The following is a 19763-nucleotide window of genomic DNA, read 5'->3' on the forward strand; positions in this document are numbered from 1 at the left end:
CAGATCAGCATGAGAGAGAGAGTGCGAGCCTAGGGTACATGTGCTTGGAGGTAGATTAGAGCATGGGGAGGTGAGCAGCATGGAGAGGGCCATGACTCTGAGAAGGGGCCCTGGAGGTTGTGGGCCATAGAGGGACGTTGGAATCTGGCAATGGTCAGTCTGGTGCCCTGACTGGCCCAACCTGGGGCCAAGGCCATATTGGCCAAAGGTCCCTAATGTAGGAGGGACTACAGATGAGGGGTGAGGGCCTGGACACCAGGGGACATATGAAGGAAGTCCTAGATAACCCCTGAAGGCCACAAGGAGATGAGTTACCTGGAATGAGAAGATATAGGATGGATGAGGGTCAGCCCTGCGAAATAGGTAGGCTCTAGGACAGGGCTTTGCGGGTCCATTGGTTCTGGGTGTGACCTAAAACTACGCCCTGCTGGGGTTGGATGGTGTGGTGGGGCTGCCTGTGACAGGGTGGTCTCTAGGAAATGCTGCGCTTGTGCCACCCCAGCAAAAGGCGGGGATAGGGTGCCTTAAAGCCTCAGCCTCCATGACTTGGTTGGTTACCTCTTTAATGGGGACAGGTGTGGAGTGAGCAGAGAGAGGCCGGTGATCACCTAGATGGCCAGCGAAGCTGAGAGAGGTCTGTAGCAGTTCTGAAGACTGGGGGGATAGAGCGAGGGCCTGGGCATCAATGACCCCTGTGAAGGAAGCTTAAAGTACAGCTTGGAAGTTCAAGGAAATGGATTGAGGCCTGTAGTCACTTGGAGGGCCTTCGAGGTTGAGAGTCTGGTAACAACTCAGAGGGCCCAAGAGACAGAGTAAAAACTGCAGTTATGTAGAAGGCCTGTAAACTGAGAGTGCGGAGCTAGGCATACCCAAAGGAACTGGAGTCCCAAAGGAGGTATAAGGTCTGAGTCCAATGGGGAGCAGGGTGGAAAACCCCAAATAGGGACTGAGTAATGAAGAGAGACCCATAAGTGGGGGAGAACATGGTTCAGTGGGGCCAGGACAGTGAGTACCTAGTATGGATGCTATCTGCAAGGCACGGGGCATGGTAAAGGGAAGTTCGGAGCCATGTATTTAGGCCTTGGTCCTCAGGTGATTGAAAAGGGTAGACTCCTGCATTTTCCTTTATCTGTTTACATCAAGGCATGGCAGGAGATCACAGGCAGGTTGCCCAGGACAGGAGCAGGTCGGTGATGGATATGACACCGAGAGCTGCCTCTTGTCACAGAGTGCATAACCCTGGCAGTTTCTTTGACCATATTACTTTTATTTCTCATTTCCTAGAAACCCATGGTCACCTTAACAAAAACAGACAAAACAAAAAAAATTAGATTTCCAAGTCAGGCTACATCCCTAAACATTCCTGAAAATGAAACATGACATTTTCAACATCCTTTTATAATATTTAGTCATTTTTAACTATGCATAACTGAAGGGAATAATTGGTTGAGTCAAAGATAAGATGAAGGGTGGTGTGTATGGAGCATTGCAATGACGTTGGCTGTGATAGAAAAAAATGATTCAAGAGGGCTCTAAGGATTCACAAGAAGTTGAAGTTCACAAACTGTTTGAAAATAAAATAGAATTTTACCAAAAGCACATTGTCTAAGCTGCAGATTGCAGCTTGTGTGTGCATGTTAATGAAGGTTCTTCTTGTCTCTGCTTTCCCATGGTTTCTATTATAAATGTGATTTACACTTGAGTATACGTGTCTCTCTGTTTCAGAAGTAAAGTTTCAGTTCTTTTGTTATTTGGCTTGTTCTCTAAGTGGCTATCTGAAAGGCTCCGTGAGTGAGTGAGTGTGTTGGCAATTGCTTTTGTAAGTACTTTTTAAGACAAAGATTTTGTCTTGATGTTGATTCAGTGTTGCGTAGGAAGTTGGTGTGAAGTTTGGAAAACCAGCTTGTGGTACAATAGTCTATATTCCTGAAGAGAGATTCTGCTCTGTTCTCTGCCAGGTTGGGGTTTCCTAACAGCAGACTACTTCATGAACATTTGTGCTATACCCTACATGGGGAGGTGATGTTGAAGGCATGTATATTTGTAGCAGGAGGCCATTCTGGGGCCGAGTACATCACTGGCCTGCCCCTTGTCTAGGGCAGTCCACCCTCACTTACCTTCTATGCGTTTTGATGTTACCACAAATCACTGGCGATAAGTAGGGGGTGCATGCGGGTGTACATGCATGCCCTGATATTGGAGGTGCACCCCCTGTGAAAAGCGCCACTAATGCTGCTGGTAGTGCCTGTGGGTGGTCACCGCTGGCCACCCCATCTCCCCACCAGCAATGCCACCAGTGGCATCTGCAGGCAGTCCCTGATATGCAGCGGCATCTGCAGGTGGTTGGCGACTGCTGGTCAATGCTTGCCACCTCCCACTGCTGACACCGCTATGCCTGTTGTCTGCGGGCAGTCGCCATGCTCCACCAGCCTCTGGTGGCATGCATCATTCATACCACAAATTGATGTTTACATGCAGGAAGTTGCCCATTTGTTGCCCTGATGCCTAGGGCCAAAATAAATGGCTCTGACTCTTCCCTAATACCATGTCCCATGTCTTGCAGATGGCATCCAAAATCACCTACAACTCCCCTAGCCCCTTTGCTGGGCCACACTCGGGCTCTCGCCCAAACTTGGCCTCAGGCCCTACTCTGTGGGCCTTGGGCTCCTGGTCACACTATTCTGCTCCTCACTGAGCTGCTCCCTCTCCAGTCAGGCTCTACTCTACACAGCCCTATGGTTCCCACCTGAGCCATACCCTGCGGGGCCCTTCAGGCTCACTCTGCCCCACACTGGGTCACACTTTGGCCCTTCCTCTGGGCCTTTACTCTGGGCCTTACATCCCTCAGACCTCAGGCCCCACCCAGTGGGCCTTTGCCTCCCTCCAGACCCTTCCCCCTCAGGGTCTCGGCGGCGTTACGGCTAGATGCTGTTCTTTCAAGGTGTGCTCCCCTAGCCTTTCCTCTCCATGGGGTACCCACAAGGCAGTGGGGAGCTGAGGCTTTCCTCGCCTTTCACCAAGGAGGCACAGGTGTGGCATTTCCTGGAAACTGCCCCGCCACAGGCAGCCCCACCATACCATCCAACCCGAGCAGGGTGCAGTTTCAGGTCTTACCCAGGACCAAAAGGAACTTTTTCCGTTCCTATAGTTCCTATCCCAATCTCCAGGTGTTAACGGAGCAGCAGTCCTCAGGCTGGGCAGTGTTAATCCTTCACCTCCCCAGTTGCAACTGCTGCTACTGCTCCCTAGGTCTGGGCTTATACTCTGACTTCTCAGCCCTCCTCCAGTCAGGCTACCTCCTAGCCATCAGGTGATCACATAACTGAACCTGAGCCCACCTGCCAGCTGCTCCATAGCCTGCCAGCACCTCTTAAAGTGGCAGGCACCACTTGTGCCCTGCCACAATGTTATAGAGCAGCTGGTGGAATGGAATCCCATAAACAAACAAAGACAGTAGAAAGCATTATTTGTAGCATCATTATTTGATGGCTTGCAGGAAAAATGTGTTGCTATTGAATTTGAATTTATCCAGACACTATACATTCAAACTCTGGCCAAGGGAGAAATCTGAGAATGCTCAGGGCATATATTATTATTTGCCTGCCTCTGCCCTGAATCTTCCCCCTGCCCCCCCCCTCTTTGAAAGTGGGCCTGAGCATAATAATTCAGAAGGGGCTGAAAATATTTAAAAAAAAGAAAATAAATCCACGGATGCTTACACTGCAGTGCTGAAGCTGTGGGTTTTGAGGAAGATTGCAGGATGGAAGGGTTAATGGCAAGGGAGGGTGACAGTGGATGACAGGGAAAGAGAGGCTTTGTGGAAAGAAGAGTTAGGGATTACAGGAAGCCAGAGACCAGGACACCTATTGGTTCAGCATTCTTCTCCCCTGTTTGTGTGAAGGTCTCCAGGATTCTGTTCTTCTCACGAGGTCTGAACTGCTCTCTGTGCCTCCATAGAACAAGGCACATGTTGGGAGCATTTTAAAGTCACATTTCTATGCATTAGAATGTGGCAGAACCCATGTCCCATGTGTGCTTATGTTGGTAGAACCTTGAAAGTTCCAATTTAAACCTTTGAAAACCAAAAAACAAGACCATAAAGTATTCAGCACCCCCATGTGTGACGGGGGATATTGCTATACTTGATGTTTTTGTAGGTCTAGCTTCAAGGGAGGTGGACTGGCTGTGTATTGGGGGAACTGAGCTAGGCACAAGGTACATCTTGGGCTGAATAATCAAGAAAGTATTCAGACTCCCAGTGAGCTGTTGAAGGTGATATATGTATACAGCAGCAGAACAGCAGAGCAACTTTTCCTATGTGAATGGCTTCTAAATTGCCAATATTGGGACTGGTAAGGTGATCTAGAGGGAGTAGCAAAGTAGCTGTATGTTATAGTGCATGGTCTGGGGGTAGGGAGATGGGGAGAGATTCATGATTACATATGACTGATTACAGTTACCGAAATTACTATGTAATAAAACTGTCAAGATTTTGGAATATAGGCCACATTTGGCACTGTTCTCACTGGCTCTATTAGTTACTTACTTCAAACATTTCAGTGAATGATCATGATCCACATTCTCCTGTAACACAGTATTTAGGTAGATAGGGGAATGGAGGGAGTAGTTATTCACATCATCCTTTTATGTTTGGCAGACCACTGTAATGTGTCAACTACAAGTCCATGTGATACCACAGCTGACAAATAATCATGAGCACCTTCCAAAAATATTTTTTCAAGTTAACATGATCAACTCAGAGATAAGGTTGTCTAGTGACTTGGGTTTATTTGTGGTGTACTAAACAGGAGCTATGTCTGCCTATCTGACACTCAAACAATGACCCCGCTATACAAAAAAATCTAGGTCTGAATTAAAGCTATACACATCTATAGGAGGATAGTAATCCTCTTGGCAGAACTGTGACCTCCAATCTCCTTTTCACAGTCCTTACTCCTTCAAGCTGCTCCAACTAATCCTCTGGCCCTTAGTACAGCTACATCAAGCACAGTGAATGCAGTTTAAGGGTACCCTTGTTTGTAACTTTCTTTATTTTTAATTTTTTTTAAGATTTGAGTTATGTTTGATCTTGCTGCTCTAGAATGGTGCTGTGCAGAATATCACCAGGCAACCTTCATTTTGTTTTCTCTGAAGGGTGTAGTCAGTTTAAAGCCACAGCAAATGGTTGGTGGAATAGTTTTTGTACCTAGCTTATGTTCAGAATAAGGGTTGGAGGGAGACACTGAAGGAGAGGCTTAGCCCCTTGGGGGCCCTGTTGGTTCCACTACTGCTTGTGATGGAAGCTGCTGGCACATATGGAGCCAGAGGCAGCTGGTCTCCACAGCTGTTTGTAAATATTAAATGTAAAAGAAAACAGTGCAGTGACAGCTGAAGTAAAGCAGGTGAAGTCAGGAGGTGCTACATGTTCTATCTATAATATCCTTTAATAATGCTTTACATGAAAAGTAGCAGAGATAGAGGGCAGTTCAACACAAGATGTGATACTGTAACTGATCCATGTTGGTCAGCACAAATGTTTGCTTGTAAACACTTTAACCCCATAACTTGTTTTGTTGAAGTGCTGCAGAAGTTAAATCAAATGTTAAATCAATGGAGCAAGTTGGCTTATTCTTGTATTACAACTTAGATTCTTGCATTCTCTACTTTAAAGGCCCCAATTAGCTTTGAAAAAAGGTGGTAAATACTTAATGTCTGTGTATGAAGGGACCAACTTCACATGTTCATTATTACATAACTTCTGAACCAGTTTTCTTCCTACTTGGAAGTTGTCTTTCCATTGGTAAGTTTATAAAAAGAACTGAAGGTGGAATATATCTGACTCTAGTCCTTCATGTAAAAGAAGATTAAAGTAATCCTCCCTGCAAAACATTATAGCCCTGATGTAGATAATGATGGTGTTTAAAAAAGAAATTACAACCATCCTTTTATAATAGCATTCTTAATATAGAGGTTACTACTACCTCCCTGGCTAGAACCCTCCGCCTCTGTAATCTTACTGCTTTATGTCAATGGCAGTAATCATGGCTGGGTTCAGTAATCTGTCCTGAGAAACTCTTCTGAAATAACAACATTCTTGGCTCAATCTTCATTCTCCCAACCCTCATCTGGTCCTAAGAAAAAGTCTGCACTTCCCTGGTCACCTATATCTAGTTCTTTTATAGATGTGTCTACACAGAATCAAGTACTTGGGAATGGTTAGCAATTTGAAACAGGAGTATTTTTAATTAAGGAAGCACAGTAAATCAAAATATCAAATCCAAAAATTTATTATTTTTCTTCTGGAGCTGCTTAGAAACTTAATTCCTGAGCCTGGGCACCATGGTACTAGGTGCTGTACAACTACTTGAAAGGATGTGGCAAACACTTCAATCCCATTTATTAAATTGTCTGCATTACATGGACTTGGGCAATGGAAAAGCACAGATTTTCCAGCCTTCTATAACCTCACTTAGCTGTCCAAATATATGCAGTAGCCTCTGAGTACAAATTGAGATAGAGGTTTCCGCAGCCTTTGTTGCCTCACTTATGTCCTGCCAAACCAGGGACTGATGCAGCCTGTCATGACCTGGTTTGTTGTCATAGTCATCCCTGTGCAAGGCTGAATCATTCTCTGTATTTGAAAGGCCTCCCAAATACAGTGTTTCTTTCTCTACAATGTCCCAATTCTCTCAGTTAGGCTAGGTACAGGCATTCAAAAAGCTTGGGGTGGAATTGATTCAAGTTATGCAGTTTTTTGTAAATGGCATAGTTTAGAGAGGTAGCAAACAGAACACACATTTGCCCTGTTGGGGTAGGGGTGGGGAGGGCAAATCTTAGACCAGGTTCTGCCATTTTAAAATCAGCATATGTGCGTTGAACTGTTCTGTTACGGTTATAGACTCGTTTCTGATCACTTATTCTGGTAAAAGTATACTGTCTGTACCTGGCCTAATTCTAGGAGAATTGTGGACTTTGCCCGCAGAGTCCACACTTTCAGCTCCAGGTGTTTTCCTAGGTACATCTTCCATAGCTCATGTGCTCTTCTGGGAAGGGAATTGCATTAACAATCTGTTAACACTGAGACTGGAGCATGAACTTCAAATAAAGCAGCACAGTACGCAGTATGGAGTTACGGCTTAGCAAGAGGATGCTTTATGAAAGGAAAACTTGCACGTGACTAGACTTCTGTTTCTTCTATGAAGAGAAGTATAGTTCCCTGTCCAAGTCTTTCTGCACACTATCTTTTGTCAGTTATGGGAGGGATATCAAAAAGTCTTATCAGACATAGTATGAATTTGGTATAGAAATGACTAGTTTTTCATTTTCTATCAGGTAGAAAAATATCTCAACATATGGTGTTGATGCAAGTATTGAAGTGTGATGCAAACATAGAACCTAGTATGACAGTTTGGTCTGCAGGCAGTGTCCATCCTGCATAGACTTCTGCCAAGGAATGCTGCAGATTTCTAGATGAGTCTAAGCATTACTTTCACAGGAGTAAAGGACCTAAGGTTCCTGAGGTATAGATCTGTGGGACTAGGGAGGAGGGCTGGGGACCACAGAGAATACAGACCATAACAAAAATGTCCTTGAACTTGTTTCTCTGTGGCTTTGCATTTTGCACAGTAATTTACTCCTGTCCAATCATGGTGTATAACCTAACAGAAATGATTTGGTACCTATTTTGCATTTTGTTGGTATAAGTGACTCCACACAGCTTAAAGCAAATGAGGAGTCAGACTCTTTAGTCTGAGAGCAAATGGAACTTGCCTGTTCCTTTGTACTGTACTAATTCATTATTATCTTTGTTCTCTCTTCTTTCTCCATCAAGTACATACGTTTATCATGTGACACAGACTCTGAAACGCTCTATGAGCTGATGACTCAGCATTGGCACCTGAAAACTCCCAACCTTGTCATCTCAGTCACAGGGGGAGCAAAAAATTTTGCACTGAAGCCACGGATGCGCAAGATATTTAGCAGGCTAATCTTCATTGCCCAGTCCAAAGGTGAAAAATGGCTGTCTTGCAGCTACTCTTTTTTTTCCCCCTAGGGTAAATAAGTGCATGTTCATGTAGTGGATAAACTATTCTGTACAAACTAATATGGAAAAGTGGATAAACTGTTCTGTACAAACTAATATGTGTTGGTGCCAAAATGAACCTGGGTTTAATAGGAAGAAAAATGTTGTGACTTTTTTGTTGTTCCTATATGAGAAACAGGGAGATGAATCTTGAGACAAACTTGCCTTTTTTGATATTGTTTTTCCTGTTCTAAATATCCCACTACATATCCCATCACTTATGCATTTGCTACTTTTAAATTAAATGTAATAACTGGTATGTGCCAGAAGATACCTGAAAAAAACAAATATTACAATATCTCACATTAAAGTACTAGGCTTAATTCATTCCCAGTGGGTGCATCTATACATGCATTTACTTTACTTTGGCCTAAATTTATACTGGTATAAGCTAATCTGTTTTAAGCACTTTTAGGCAGGTGTCTACATATGCAGGGATTAGGTAGCAGACTTGAACCTAGTTTCCTGCAGCCCTGCAATACGCCCATGCTACCACCGGGGGGAGCTCCAGGCTCCCCCTGGGTGCTAGCCCATGGGCTGGCAGGAAGCACTGGGCCAGGAGACAGTTGCCTCTAGGCTTGTCTCCTGGCCCGGGGGGCTTCCTACTGCTGGGGTGGGAACAGTGTCCTGGCAACAGGGAACTCCTGGCCCTGGCACCCCAATCAGGGGCACGGGGTTTGGAAAGAGCTGCAGGTCCCAGCCCCCTGGCCCAATCTGCTGGTGGTGGGGCAGTTAGCTTGCTGCTAGCTGCCCCACTGACGGATCAGGGCAGAGGGCTTGGATCTACACACCAACCCTACAGCTCTTTCCAAGCCCTTGATCACCTGATCAGGGCACGGAGCTGGGACTTGCCTCTAACAGGGACAGTTCCCAGGTTGAGTGGGGAAGTCTGCATGTGCAGCCTGGAGCTGGCTGGGGGTTACCTGAAACAGGACAGTCCCCAGACACTTTTAGGCTGCATGTGCTTTCCTGTGCAGCTTGGGCCTGGCTGGGAACTGTCCCAAATAGGGGAGTCGGGGTTGGAAGCTTCCTTCTGCCAGGGCAGAATGAATGCCCACCTGGGCATTCATGGCAGGGGCTTGGGAGCTTGTTCCCTTCCCAGCTCTGTGAGTGTGGAGTTGGAGGGGGATCAGGCTGGGGAGCTTGTTTCCCACCCCTCTTTTCCCACCCCCACAGCTCCATGCTCACAGAGCTGGGTGGGGAACAAGCTATTCAGCCCACACCAGCAGGGAGCTCCCAGCACTGGCTCCATGACCGCGCGGCCACTGCAGGAAGGTGCTTATCTCCCAGCCTCAGCTCTGAGATCATGGGGCTTGGGCTGGGAGACCCTTATGTCCCAGTCTGAGTTCCATGGTTGCAGGGCTTGGGCTAGGAGATCAGGGTCTCTCAGCCGGAGCCAGATGACTCTGGAACTCAGGCTGGGAGATAAGAGTCTTCCAGCCTGAGCCCCATGACCGTGGGGCTTGAGCTGGGAGGTAAGGGTCTCCCAGGGCCCCAATCCCCAGTTGCGATCTGGGAGCTGGGGGCTTGGAGCTCCCTGCTGCCAGGGCAGGGGGACACAGTCCCCACCTGGGCTTCTGTGGCAGAGCCTGCCTTGGCAGCTGGGAGCTCCTGGGGGCAGGGAGCTATCTTCCTCCCCCTGGTGAATGGCTGACTGGGAGCAGATTTTGCTCCCGGTCAGGTGTCTACATGAGTGCTACAGTATCATTACTAATCCTGAGTAAATTTGCTACTTGCATTTGCAGGTAACAAATTTACTCAAGATTAGGGGGTTTTAATGTGAAGTAAGCATGTGCATGTGTAGATGCACATGCTTACTTCATAGTAAACTGTGCTAATGCAAAGTTAAGCATCTCCTGTTGACCCGTCCCGTGTAACCTGTTTTTCAGCCAGTGGAGCAAAATCTGAGAAGAATTCATTTCATTGAGTGTAACTGGCATTTTAGCTGGCATGCATGGCAAACCTCTCAAACAGCTGGTTTTGCTAGCTTTCTGCTAAATCAGTCTGCTGAATAAGAAAAAAGCTGGAAACAGTTAGCAGGGAGGTAGAGCTTTGTCTTAATGACTGTTTAGCCAGTGCATTCAGGCAAATACAAGCTAATTGCTTTGGAGAGTTGTCAGGAGCCAGTCTGGGCTTTGTCAAGGATGCCCTTTGTAGCCTTGGGTAAATCTCATGACTTCCCTTTGCAGCTTCTTCACATCTAAAATTGCAATTAAAATCTGTCCCATAGTCCTGTGAAGATAGATAAGTTGTAACATGTCCTTAAGGTAACACCCAGTTCCCTGTTGCCTTACTTTTTGTGTTGTCACTTACATCGGCACCCAATAGTACTTGCTCAGGATGTTTGTCTGTTGCACCCACTTAGCACAGGAGTTCATGATTTTAAGGGATGCAGGGCAGGGGAGAAGCAGAAGCTTGCTTATCTTAGGTGTATAAATATATAAAGACTAGAACTATTATCATGCTCTTCATTAAGTTTGTTGATTAATTTCATTTGGTACCTGCTATCCCCAGGAGCTTGGATTTTTACAGGAGGTACTCACTACGGACTGATGAAATACATTGGGGAAGTGGTGAGGGACAACACCATCAGTAGGACTTCCGAGGAGAATGTGGTAGCTATCGGCATAGCTGCCTGGGGCATGATTTCCAACAGAGAAACTCTGATCAGAAGCAGCAATAACAATGTAAGAAATATGCCATGCTCTCCAGGGGGTTATGGGGATCCAATATAAAACGCATCTTTAAGTCACAAGACAGCTACATTAACACTAAATGCAGTGTTTGCCAAATGCAGCACTGCTTTACATCTGCCTCATTTTCTGTACCAAACCTGATGCTGTCAGCCTGTGTCTGATTTAGACGTGAGGGCCCATTAAGAACTCTTCCTGCTTCAGAACTATGTAGCTTGCGGTAAGATAATTGGTATCTACTAATTGGTTATATTTCAAATGAGTTGCACTGAGCTTACAAAATGCATGCTGGATTTTGGAAAATGTCTGCAGATAAGATTCCACTGAATGAGAAATGGGAAGCTGGAGGTAGGCTCTTTGGTATGGCTGAATTATACTGCACAGGACCTAGGTCAGTGGGCAAATGGTGGCTTTATCCATCTTAATGTTCTCACAGTTCTGGGGCTGGCCTCATGTCTCCACTTCAGTTAGCTTGTTCCAACTTATATTTCTACATGGATTGCTGTGGCATAAGGATATCCTGGCTGTCAAGGAAGTCAAGGGTCCATTCAATCCTATAAACACATTAGACAAGCAATTCCTGTAGACAACAGCACACAAGGGAGTTATTAGTCTGGTTAGCATTAAGTCTGGCTGCTCTTGAGTCCTCAGCCTAAATGACCAGGTACCAACTTAGAGTTGGTTGGTTGGTGGTGGCCATTGGCATGAGTTTGGAGTGAGGTTTGAGGGGGAAAGCTGAGAGGTGCACAGTGGTTTTGAGTTGAACTGGGGCATATACTGGACATTTCAGCAATACATCAATATTCTTCTATTGATCGGAACAAAATAGCAAGCTTCAGTTTAAGGGGAGTAGGGATAAAGCAGTATGTCTTATTTTATCTTTAATTTACTATATCTCTTTAGAGTGTATTAACAGAATAGTGGGTATATGGGAGGTTATATATAGGGTTTTTCTTAAGTCTTTTGATAAAAACGCTCACAAAGGATTATTAAAACAAAGGGAAAAGTACCTAATTTTCAACTAGATTTAACAAGATTTAAGAAAAAAATGCTAGACAGTTACATGAGGAATGAGAACATCTGCAGTTACTTTAGATAAGAGAAAATGAAAATCAGTGTAAATGCTTCTGAGTGCAAACTAACTGCCAGAGGTACAGGAAAGCCTTTCCCTGTAGAGAGATTATTGCATGGTTATGTACAGGTTTTCTTGAAGTTTCCTCTAAAACAGTTGGTATTGCCCACTGTTTCAGATTAAAACCCAAAGCTAGATGGGTCTGGAGTCTGACTTGGCTTGAAATTGTGCTTGTTCGTAAAGAATAGACAGTAAAAGAATATAAAATTGGTAGGAAAGATGTAACCATTTCTGTGCCTCCATTTCATTTCCTTCAGCTCTCACTCAAGCCCTATCATTATTTTTCTAGGAGTATTATTTAGCTCACTATATAATGGATGACCTTAAGAGAGACCCACTGTATTGCCTGGACAATAATCATACCCATCTGTTACTGGTTGATAATGGCACCCATGGATACCCAGCAACAGAGGCTAAGTTACGGGCCCAGTTAGAAAAATACATTTCAGACCGTGCTATCCCAGGTTAGTTCACTTCTCAAAATTGAGACCTTTTCATTTTAGTGATGATGTTGTACAAGGTTGGGTGATAAACTCTAAGGAGGTAAACAAGCTTTTTCCTATGGCTGTGAATATAACATGTTATAATATATTATAAATATGCGCTTCTGACAGTGTATCCTCAGTGATGCATGGTGATGGTGTTGGTAGTATACTATTATCATCTATGCATCTAAAAGTAGAATGTTCCTTTTATAAATGAGTAGAACATAGATACATGCAGTATTTTATTTGAGATTTCATTGTCAAAGTATTTCAGTGGATCTCAAATGGTGTATCCAGCACTGTTCCCTAAGATTCCTGAATTGATAGGATTTCATTCTCTCAGACATCCTTCTGCTGTCAGAGGAAGTAACAACTTTTTGACATTAAGTCCTTATTGTGCACTGAAAATAGAATGTATGTTATCAAATATAGATTCAATGAAGCAATAAAACAGCACTGCATAAACTCTTTACACAAGAGTGTAGGATTTTAATTTCAGTTAGCATACTCCTGGTTATCAACTAGTGTTTAATATATTAAACTATTGGATTAAATTAAAGCTGTTATATACAATTGCTGGTTTTACAGTTAAATTTTGAGCGTGTCTAATCAGTAGAATTCATTTCTTTGTTAATCCTCATTTCAGTCTAATTCCTCCCGTAACCCTAATTGCTTCAAACAGATATTACAAAAACAACCTATAAAATCTCTGTAGATAGACTTAGAAAAGACTGGGCACAAGCCCAGACAGTTGGATACCTCCAGCATGCAGCAGAGTTGGAATCTGGAGCCAGACAGATTTTTTTTTTCAAGTAACTCCAACAAGTAAAATGATTCAAACCAATGAATTTAGCTAATCTCTGTTTTTTTGTGTGCATTTAAAATCACAGACCCAGATTTTGCAGTTTGGATCCTTTCCTTATTATAGGGCAAACTATGCCTTTTAAACTTGACTCCTGAGCAACTCTGAGAAACATTAGAGTTCTGAAACGCAATTCCTCTTCTGCTTTCCTTGTGTATCAGGGAATATATTATTGCAATTCTTTATGGGTCATAACATATTTCTCTCCCCATTGCCCCCCTTGCCTTGTTGCCATGGTCCTACCCTTTTACTACCTACTCTTTGTCTCTTCCTGATTACTTTGATGGGAATGGTTTAGAATACATAGCTCTTGTACTTTTTCCCACTCAAAAATTGTTGGGGATGCCTTTTAGACAGGCCTAGCACCTACGTGCAAGAGCAGTAGGTTGGATAAGCCTTCTGCCTACTTTCCTGTGTGGGTGAAATAGATCCAGCCAAAATCCAACCTGAAGAGATCAAGTAACTCCATCCTTCCCCAGAGTGCAGAATCTGGGCTCCACCAAAAGGCGTATCCTCCTTTAAAATTATTACACCTACTTTAAATCTTACTCTAAACTGAGATTTGGGATAAAGTTGCAAGAGTTTGCACAAAAATTGACTGTGTCTTAAAGCCCCACCTTTGTGATCACCTAGTGATTAGACTCTATTTGTTTATTTTAAAAGAAAGCTGTGTTTTTAGCTTTCTGACTTGCAGAAAGACTCTTGAAGGCCTAACTCTTCAAGGTCAGAAACTAGCAGACAGAAAAAGAACCTGAAGTCAGTCTCCAAATTCATATTAGGAGAACTTGGAGTTGGCAATACAAATTTTAAACCCATTTGTATTGCTTTGTTTCTCATGGAGTAGCACATCCCCATGTACAGATGCAAACAAATACTAGTTTGGCAAAATGTAGTGAATGTGTTCTTATGAAACCCGATAATTTTATATGTTTGCTAAATCAATGAAAAGCAAAAGATGTGAATATTAATATGTATGGAAAATACTCTGAATGCTAGATCTGATAAAAATAAACAAACATAAGAACTGTGAGGGGCTATACGGTAATTTGAGGTTCAAATATACAGACTCAGCAAGCTGAGATTCCCTTTTTGGCTTGCTTTACAGATTCTGATTATGGTGGGAAGATTCCAATTGTGTGCTTTGTCCAAGGAGGAGGGAGGGAAACTTTGAAAGTAAGTCATCTTTTGTCTGACCTGTTCCCAAAAAGTATCATGTAATGTTTTGCCCCAATTGTAACCCCGCTAGAATTATTACAGGCATGGCTAGTAGCATGGCCTAGTTATTAAGGTTGCCTTGCACTTTTGAAGACCCTATTTCATGGCTACTTTTAATTGTCCAAATATTAAGAATCCAAATAAAGTGATTTTTTTTTTTTAGTCTTCTGCCAAAACAGTTTTGAGAATGAAGTATTTTGGGGGAGGGAGGGAAGGGGCATGGAGAAGGGGGAAATTTTGCAGCACTTACTTTTTTAAAGAAAATTTTGGTAGCCATTTTCTTCAAGAACTTGAGTGCCTCCATGCTTTGCAAAATATACTTTTTGCTGTTCCTCTGAAAATATGCCCAAATTTTGCCTGTAAGAAATCTGTTTACATATTCTCAGTAAAAATTACTTACGGCTTATCAGATAAATTGCCCCAAAAGTCTGTCAGCTTATGGTCCAGGCTAGAATTAAACAGGACTTACTTGCAGCTGCAGCTCTGGCCATGTTGAATCTGGGACGAGGATCTTGAATGGATGGTAGGGAGTCTCTCTCTTGAAGTCTGGGTGTCTCTCCAGTTGTATCTAGGCAGGGTGGAGGAAGAAACTCCCTGACTTCAATGCAGAAATGACAAAAGCAGACTAAAGGCTGGGGGAAGGGAAGAAGGCGGTTAGGACAAGACACCAGATGAGACTGGAGTTGCAGGAAACAGGGTTTGGATTGTCTGTGATTGGCAGAAATCAGGTAGGGTTGTCTGGAGAAGAGCTTGGTTATCAGCACTGAGGGGGAGAAAGTGGTTGGGATTGGAAGAGTGAGATGGTGGGACCTAAGAGTTGGTGGGGGAGAGGAGGCTAAGATTGTCTGAACTTAGGGACTGGGGGATTCTGGAACTGGTTGTTGGAGAGAAAAGCAGAAGAGAGGACTTGCAATCACTTGGAAGGGTTGGGGAGCCCTGAAAATGGATGAGGGAGGTAGGGGAGACTGGACAATGAGAATGGGTTTGGGAGCCGGTATGTGCGACTGGAATTAGGAAGTGAGATGATGGGCAATAGATCTGACAAAGAGTAGGGTGGTGTGGGGACTTGGATGGTGTGAGAAAAGAGGGTAGAAATATGTGGGTAGGAACGGAGATGGATGAGGAGCCTGGGAAGAAGACTGGAACAGGACCACGGGAGAGGTATGGGCATAGAGGGAAGTGAAATCATCAGGAGCAGGAGAGGATGGCTCCTGGGAATGGAAGCTGACCCAGAACGTGTGACGACCTGTGAAAAAATGGTAGGTCATCGGGTAACCAAAGCCTGTATCAAAATGTATGTATACTAAGATATCTGATTAAGAAAATAAATCCACACTGACTACTACCTGGTAATGATGACTTATCCTCTTCTGAGGAGGCACAGTTGCTAGTCCCAATAATGACCGAAAGATCACACGACTTTAACATCAGTGCCCAATATTGGCATTTTCATTTCTCTGACCATCTAAGTGACGGTTCATTAAAATTAATTTTAAGATTAATCTTTTAGTTTATATTACACACACCCACAAATGCAAAATATTAAAGGATGGCCTCTGGTTCACTGTCAATATTAAATTATTTTCTAATCCTCCTCTTATATTTCTGTGGAAAGCTTCATTCACAGATATTTTTGTAATATTTAGTCTGTATGCATAATGAGTTAGGTGTTTTAATATAGTCAGTCTTCAGTTTAAGTTTGAAAGTATTATTTCAATGTTTAAATCCATATTTGTTCCTTATCATGCATCTCATGGAAAAAGCTCATGTTGCTTTAGGTGCCCAACTGTAGACATTTAAATTGAAGCTTTTGGCTTCAGTTCTTTCAGCTGCCTTTTTACACACCATGAAGAGCAGTTCCTCAAGCAAACAGTATGAATTACTGGAGCGTTTTGCAGAAATATCGAAAACACAGTATTTCTAATCAAATATAAATAGCATGCTGTAAATATTCATTTTAAAGCAGACAAACTAATACATAAGGTACTTAATCAGAGGAGTAACTGGATCATATAACCCAGGAAAGAGCATATGCCAGTCTTATTACTTAGCAGTGTTATTGGTATGATCAGATGTCCATGTTTCTGTTCTTGTTAAAGTTCATGGCTAACGTGGTTGTCTCAGGAAGTAGATGAAACTTCAGTTCAGTCCAAGAAGGTACAATAGTTATTTCCATGCTGCAGAATTTTCCTGCTGCCATGCTTGATGGATCTTACTGGTGCCAGCACTTGGCAGTATCTGAGACACATGCCTACAGAACGGCCTATGTTTTATCTTTGATTAGTTCAACTTCTTTTATTTAAAAAAAATTCTTACAGGTATACTTATGACTTCCATTTTAGCTGTGTCCCACCCAGGAAAACAGCTTTGGTCCAATTGGCTTGGAAAGTGTGTTTCTTATGTCATAAATCCATTGTCCAATTGGAAGATATGATATATATACTTGCGGTTTTGACCACCAGAAATTAATTTCTGCTTTATACAACTGCCTTTTTTGGGTAATATTAGTTCATCAGTGGACAGTCTGTCTGTGCTGTGGTTAGGTAATGAGGCTGTCCATTTGTCTTAATGTATTTTTATCTTCTGCCATCCGCTAGATAGATTTCTACTGTTAATGGCAGATAAAAATTAGAACTTGCTGTTGAGTATTGGTCAATACCATGTAGTACCCAGATGTGATTTTTAGAAGTAGTAACTCCATGTAGCAAAGTTAATTATTTATTCATAACTTTTTCATTTTAATTTCTGTAACCTCATACTTTAAGAAAGTGCCTGAGTAAAACTAGTTTGATCTTTAGCAAAAATAACTAAAATGCAAGGTGGAATTATCAAATTATATATAAGTATGAATATAAAATTAAATATTAAATGTTATATGTACTAACATACAGCTACAACGTAATAATATATAGGCCTATTAGTTTAATATCTGATATTTTACTACTTTTGTGTTTTTTTTAAAGTCTAGTGCTCACATCTCCACAAATTAGGTCCGAACCTGCTACCCGATTGTTGCTTTATCAGAGCAAGACTGCTCACAAAGAAGGCAAGACCATTAATGCTAGAGTTTTTTTACTACTTCCTCTCTGGAGGCTGTGTTGTAAGCTATTTTAAATGCTAACTATGCTTTGTAATTTTCTCATTCTCTTAATCAACTTCTACATTACCTGTATCCCAATTCCTGTTCCTGAGCCCTCATATAACTATTTATAGCCATCTAATCTTATCAAATGGAAGACACTGTGAAGGGCTAGCATTGCTACAGTTGACAGCACTGACTGGAGCTGTGGGTTTCTCTATTGGCTACATAAAACTATACTAAAAAAATGTTCATTTTTTTTCTTTGTTTTCCTAGGCTATCAATGTTGCTGTCAAGAGTAAAATCCCCTGTGTAGTAGTGGAGGGTTCAGGTCAGATTGCAGATGTAATAGCAGGCCTTATGGAGGTGGAAGGTTCTCTGTCATCGTCGTGTGTCAAGGAAGGCCTGCTGAGATATCTGCCTCGTACTGTGTCAAGACTCTCGGAAGAGGAGACTGAAAGCTGGATCAAATGGGTAGGTGCAGGTGATGACAAGAAATTGGTGAGGCATAAAGGGCAATCCTGAGGGAACTAGAGGGAAAAAGGTCTGTCATTTGAGTCCCAAATTGCTTTCTTATAATTAAAAACCAAAAGCCAAGCCCTAGAGCACTACTGTGAATTATATGCAGTCCACTTGCTCCTGCTCCTCCAAGTTCTGGAAATGACAGTGTAGCTGTTTTAAAGCAGAGCTGAGCGCATATCCTAGGGCTGCTTTGTCTCTCAAGTATTCTTCTTGACATGGTCTCAGGGCTGCTCTAAGGCAACTAAGTTTTCATATTTCCAGGGTTTGGCACAGACAGAATGAGAGAAAGTGACATGCTTCTGAAAGAGCTTCTGGGCTTGAAAATGGAGGTGGTGTAGATCAGTGGTTCTTAACCTTTTTGAACCAGGACATATTTGTAAACATCAGTGGCCAGTCCTGAACCAGTGCCTCTCACTCCCGACCTGCTACCCCTTGCCCCTAGGCCCCAGCCCCAGCATGTGGGGTAGGGGGTGGGTGTGTGGGGCGGGGGCAAGCAGCCCCTTGCAGGCTGGAACTCTGCCAGCCTGCAAGGGAGAAGCCACCGTTTCCCACATTTTTTTCCTTGAAAGGAGAATCCATTTTTAAAGTTTGCTCTCAACCCTTTCATGTATTCTTGCGACCCACAGGTTGAGAAATGCAGGTGTAGATAAGCCATTTTTCTCACAAAGTGTGCTTTAAACTGTGGAACTCATTTTCACAAACTATTTTTAAGTCCAAGAAATTAGTCAAAGAAGTGATGGGACCCTTCTAAAGATAAAGAACAACCAGAGTTACAATAATGAGAATAGAAATGGGGACAAGCTCAACAAGCTTTGAAATGCACATTAATCCTCATGCATCAAAGCTCCAACCAAATTTTAATCGGTAGTGGCTGAAAAGAAACTTCATCTAAGGGCTGTTTAACCCTTATCTGCCTACTGCATAGTTTCTTACACCTTTATCTGAACCAGTGGCTGCTGCCTACTCTTCCTGACAGAGTATTGAATCAAAAGGGCTGGTGATTGCAGCATGGCAGTTCCTATGTAATCAGAGGTATATCTGGGTGCAAAGTGGGGTGCGGTAACAGTGACTTGTGCTGCAAGGGTGGCTGCACCCCCTACTCCCAGCCTCTGACCTCCCCCACTGAGGCAGGCAGACGTCACCATGGGAGCTGCAGTTGGGTGATTTTAAGTCCCCAGAGCAGCTAAGAAACCCCCCCACTTCCCCTTCCTGCTCAGAGGCATATTCCCTTCCCCTCCCTTTCCCCCACCTGCTGCTGTTGCTGAATCCACTGTCCCAGGGGTGAGGAGAGGTCCTTTTTTTGCTCCACTGGGCTGCATGCGGGCCAGGCTTAGCCTGGAACAGCAGTTATGACACTGGTGGATGGGCAGGTTTCCCTGCCCCATGCCAGTTCTTGGGGTGGTGGGGAACACCAGAGGAGACTGAGCAGAAAGCCTGCTTGCCTGGTGTCACTGCCACTGCTCCTCTATTAGGCTGAACCTAGCCTGCATGCAGTGTGGCTAGAGCAGGACATGAGCTCCCTTTACCCTAAGGACAGCAGGGATGAAGCAGCAGTGGTGGTGGTGGGGAGGAGGGAATGGTAGGAGAGGAGATGAGAAGGGGAAAGGAAATGCCTCTGAGCATGGAAGAGAAGGGACAGGGGAATTTTTACCTGCTTCATAGTTTCATAGTTGGTAGGGTCGGAAGGGACCT

The 19763-nt window shown here is 43.5% G+C and overlaps 1 protein-coding gene across 1 annotated transcript in view; it reads left to right on the plus strand.

Moving 5' to 3' along the window:
- The window catches only part of TRPM8 (transient receptor potential cation channel subfamily M member 8), a 180221-nt gene that overhangs the window by 32011 nt on the left and 128447 nt on the right, over positions 1 to 19763 (plus strand). The window contains exons 4-8 of the mRNA XM_019523359.1: positions 7832 to 8009; positions 10598 to 10770; positions 12198 to 12372; positions 14361 to 14428; positions 17826 to 18023. Coding sequence (XP_019378904.1) covers positions 7832 to 8009; positions 10598 to 10770; positions 12198 to 12372; positions 14361 to 14428; positions 17826 to 18023 — 792 coding nt within the window. The remainder of the gene's footprint in view (positions 1 to 7831; positions 8010 to 10597; positions 10771 to 12197; positions 12373 to 14360; positions 14429 to 17825; positions 18024 to 19763) is intronic.

This window comes from Gavialis gangeticus, unplaced genomic scaffold (assembly GCF_001723915.1).
Source record: "Gavialis gangeticus isolate Ggan-Ray unplaced genomic scaffold, GavGan_comp1, whole genome shotgun sequence".
NCBI lineage: Eukaryota > Metazoa > Chordata > Crocodylia > Gavialidae > Gavialis > Gavialis gangeticus.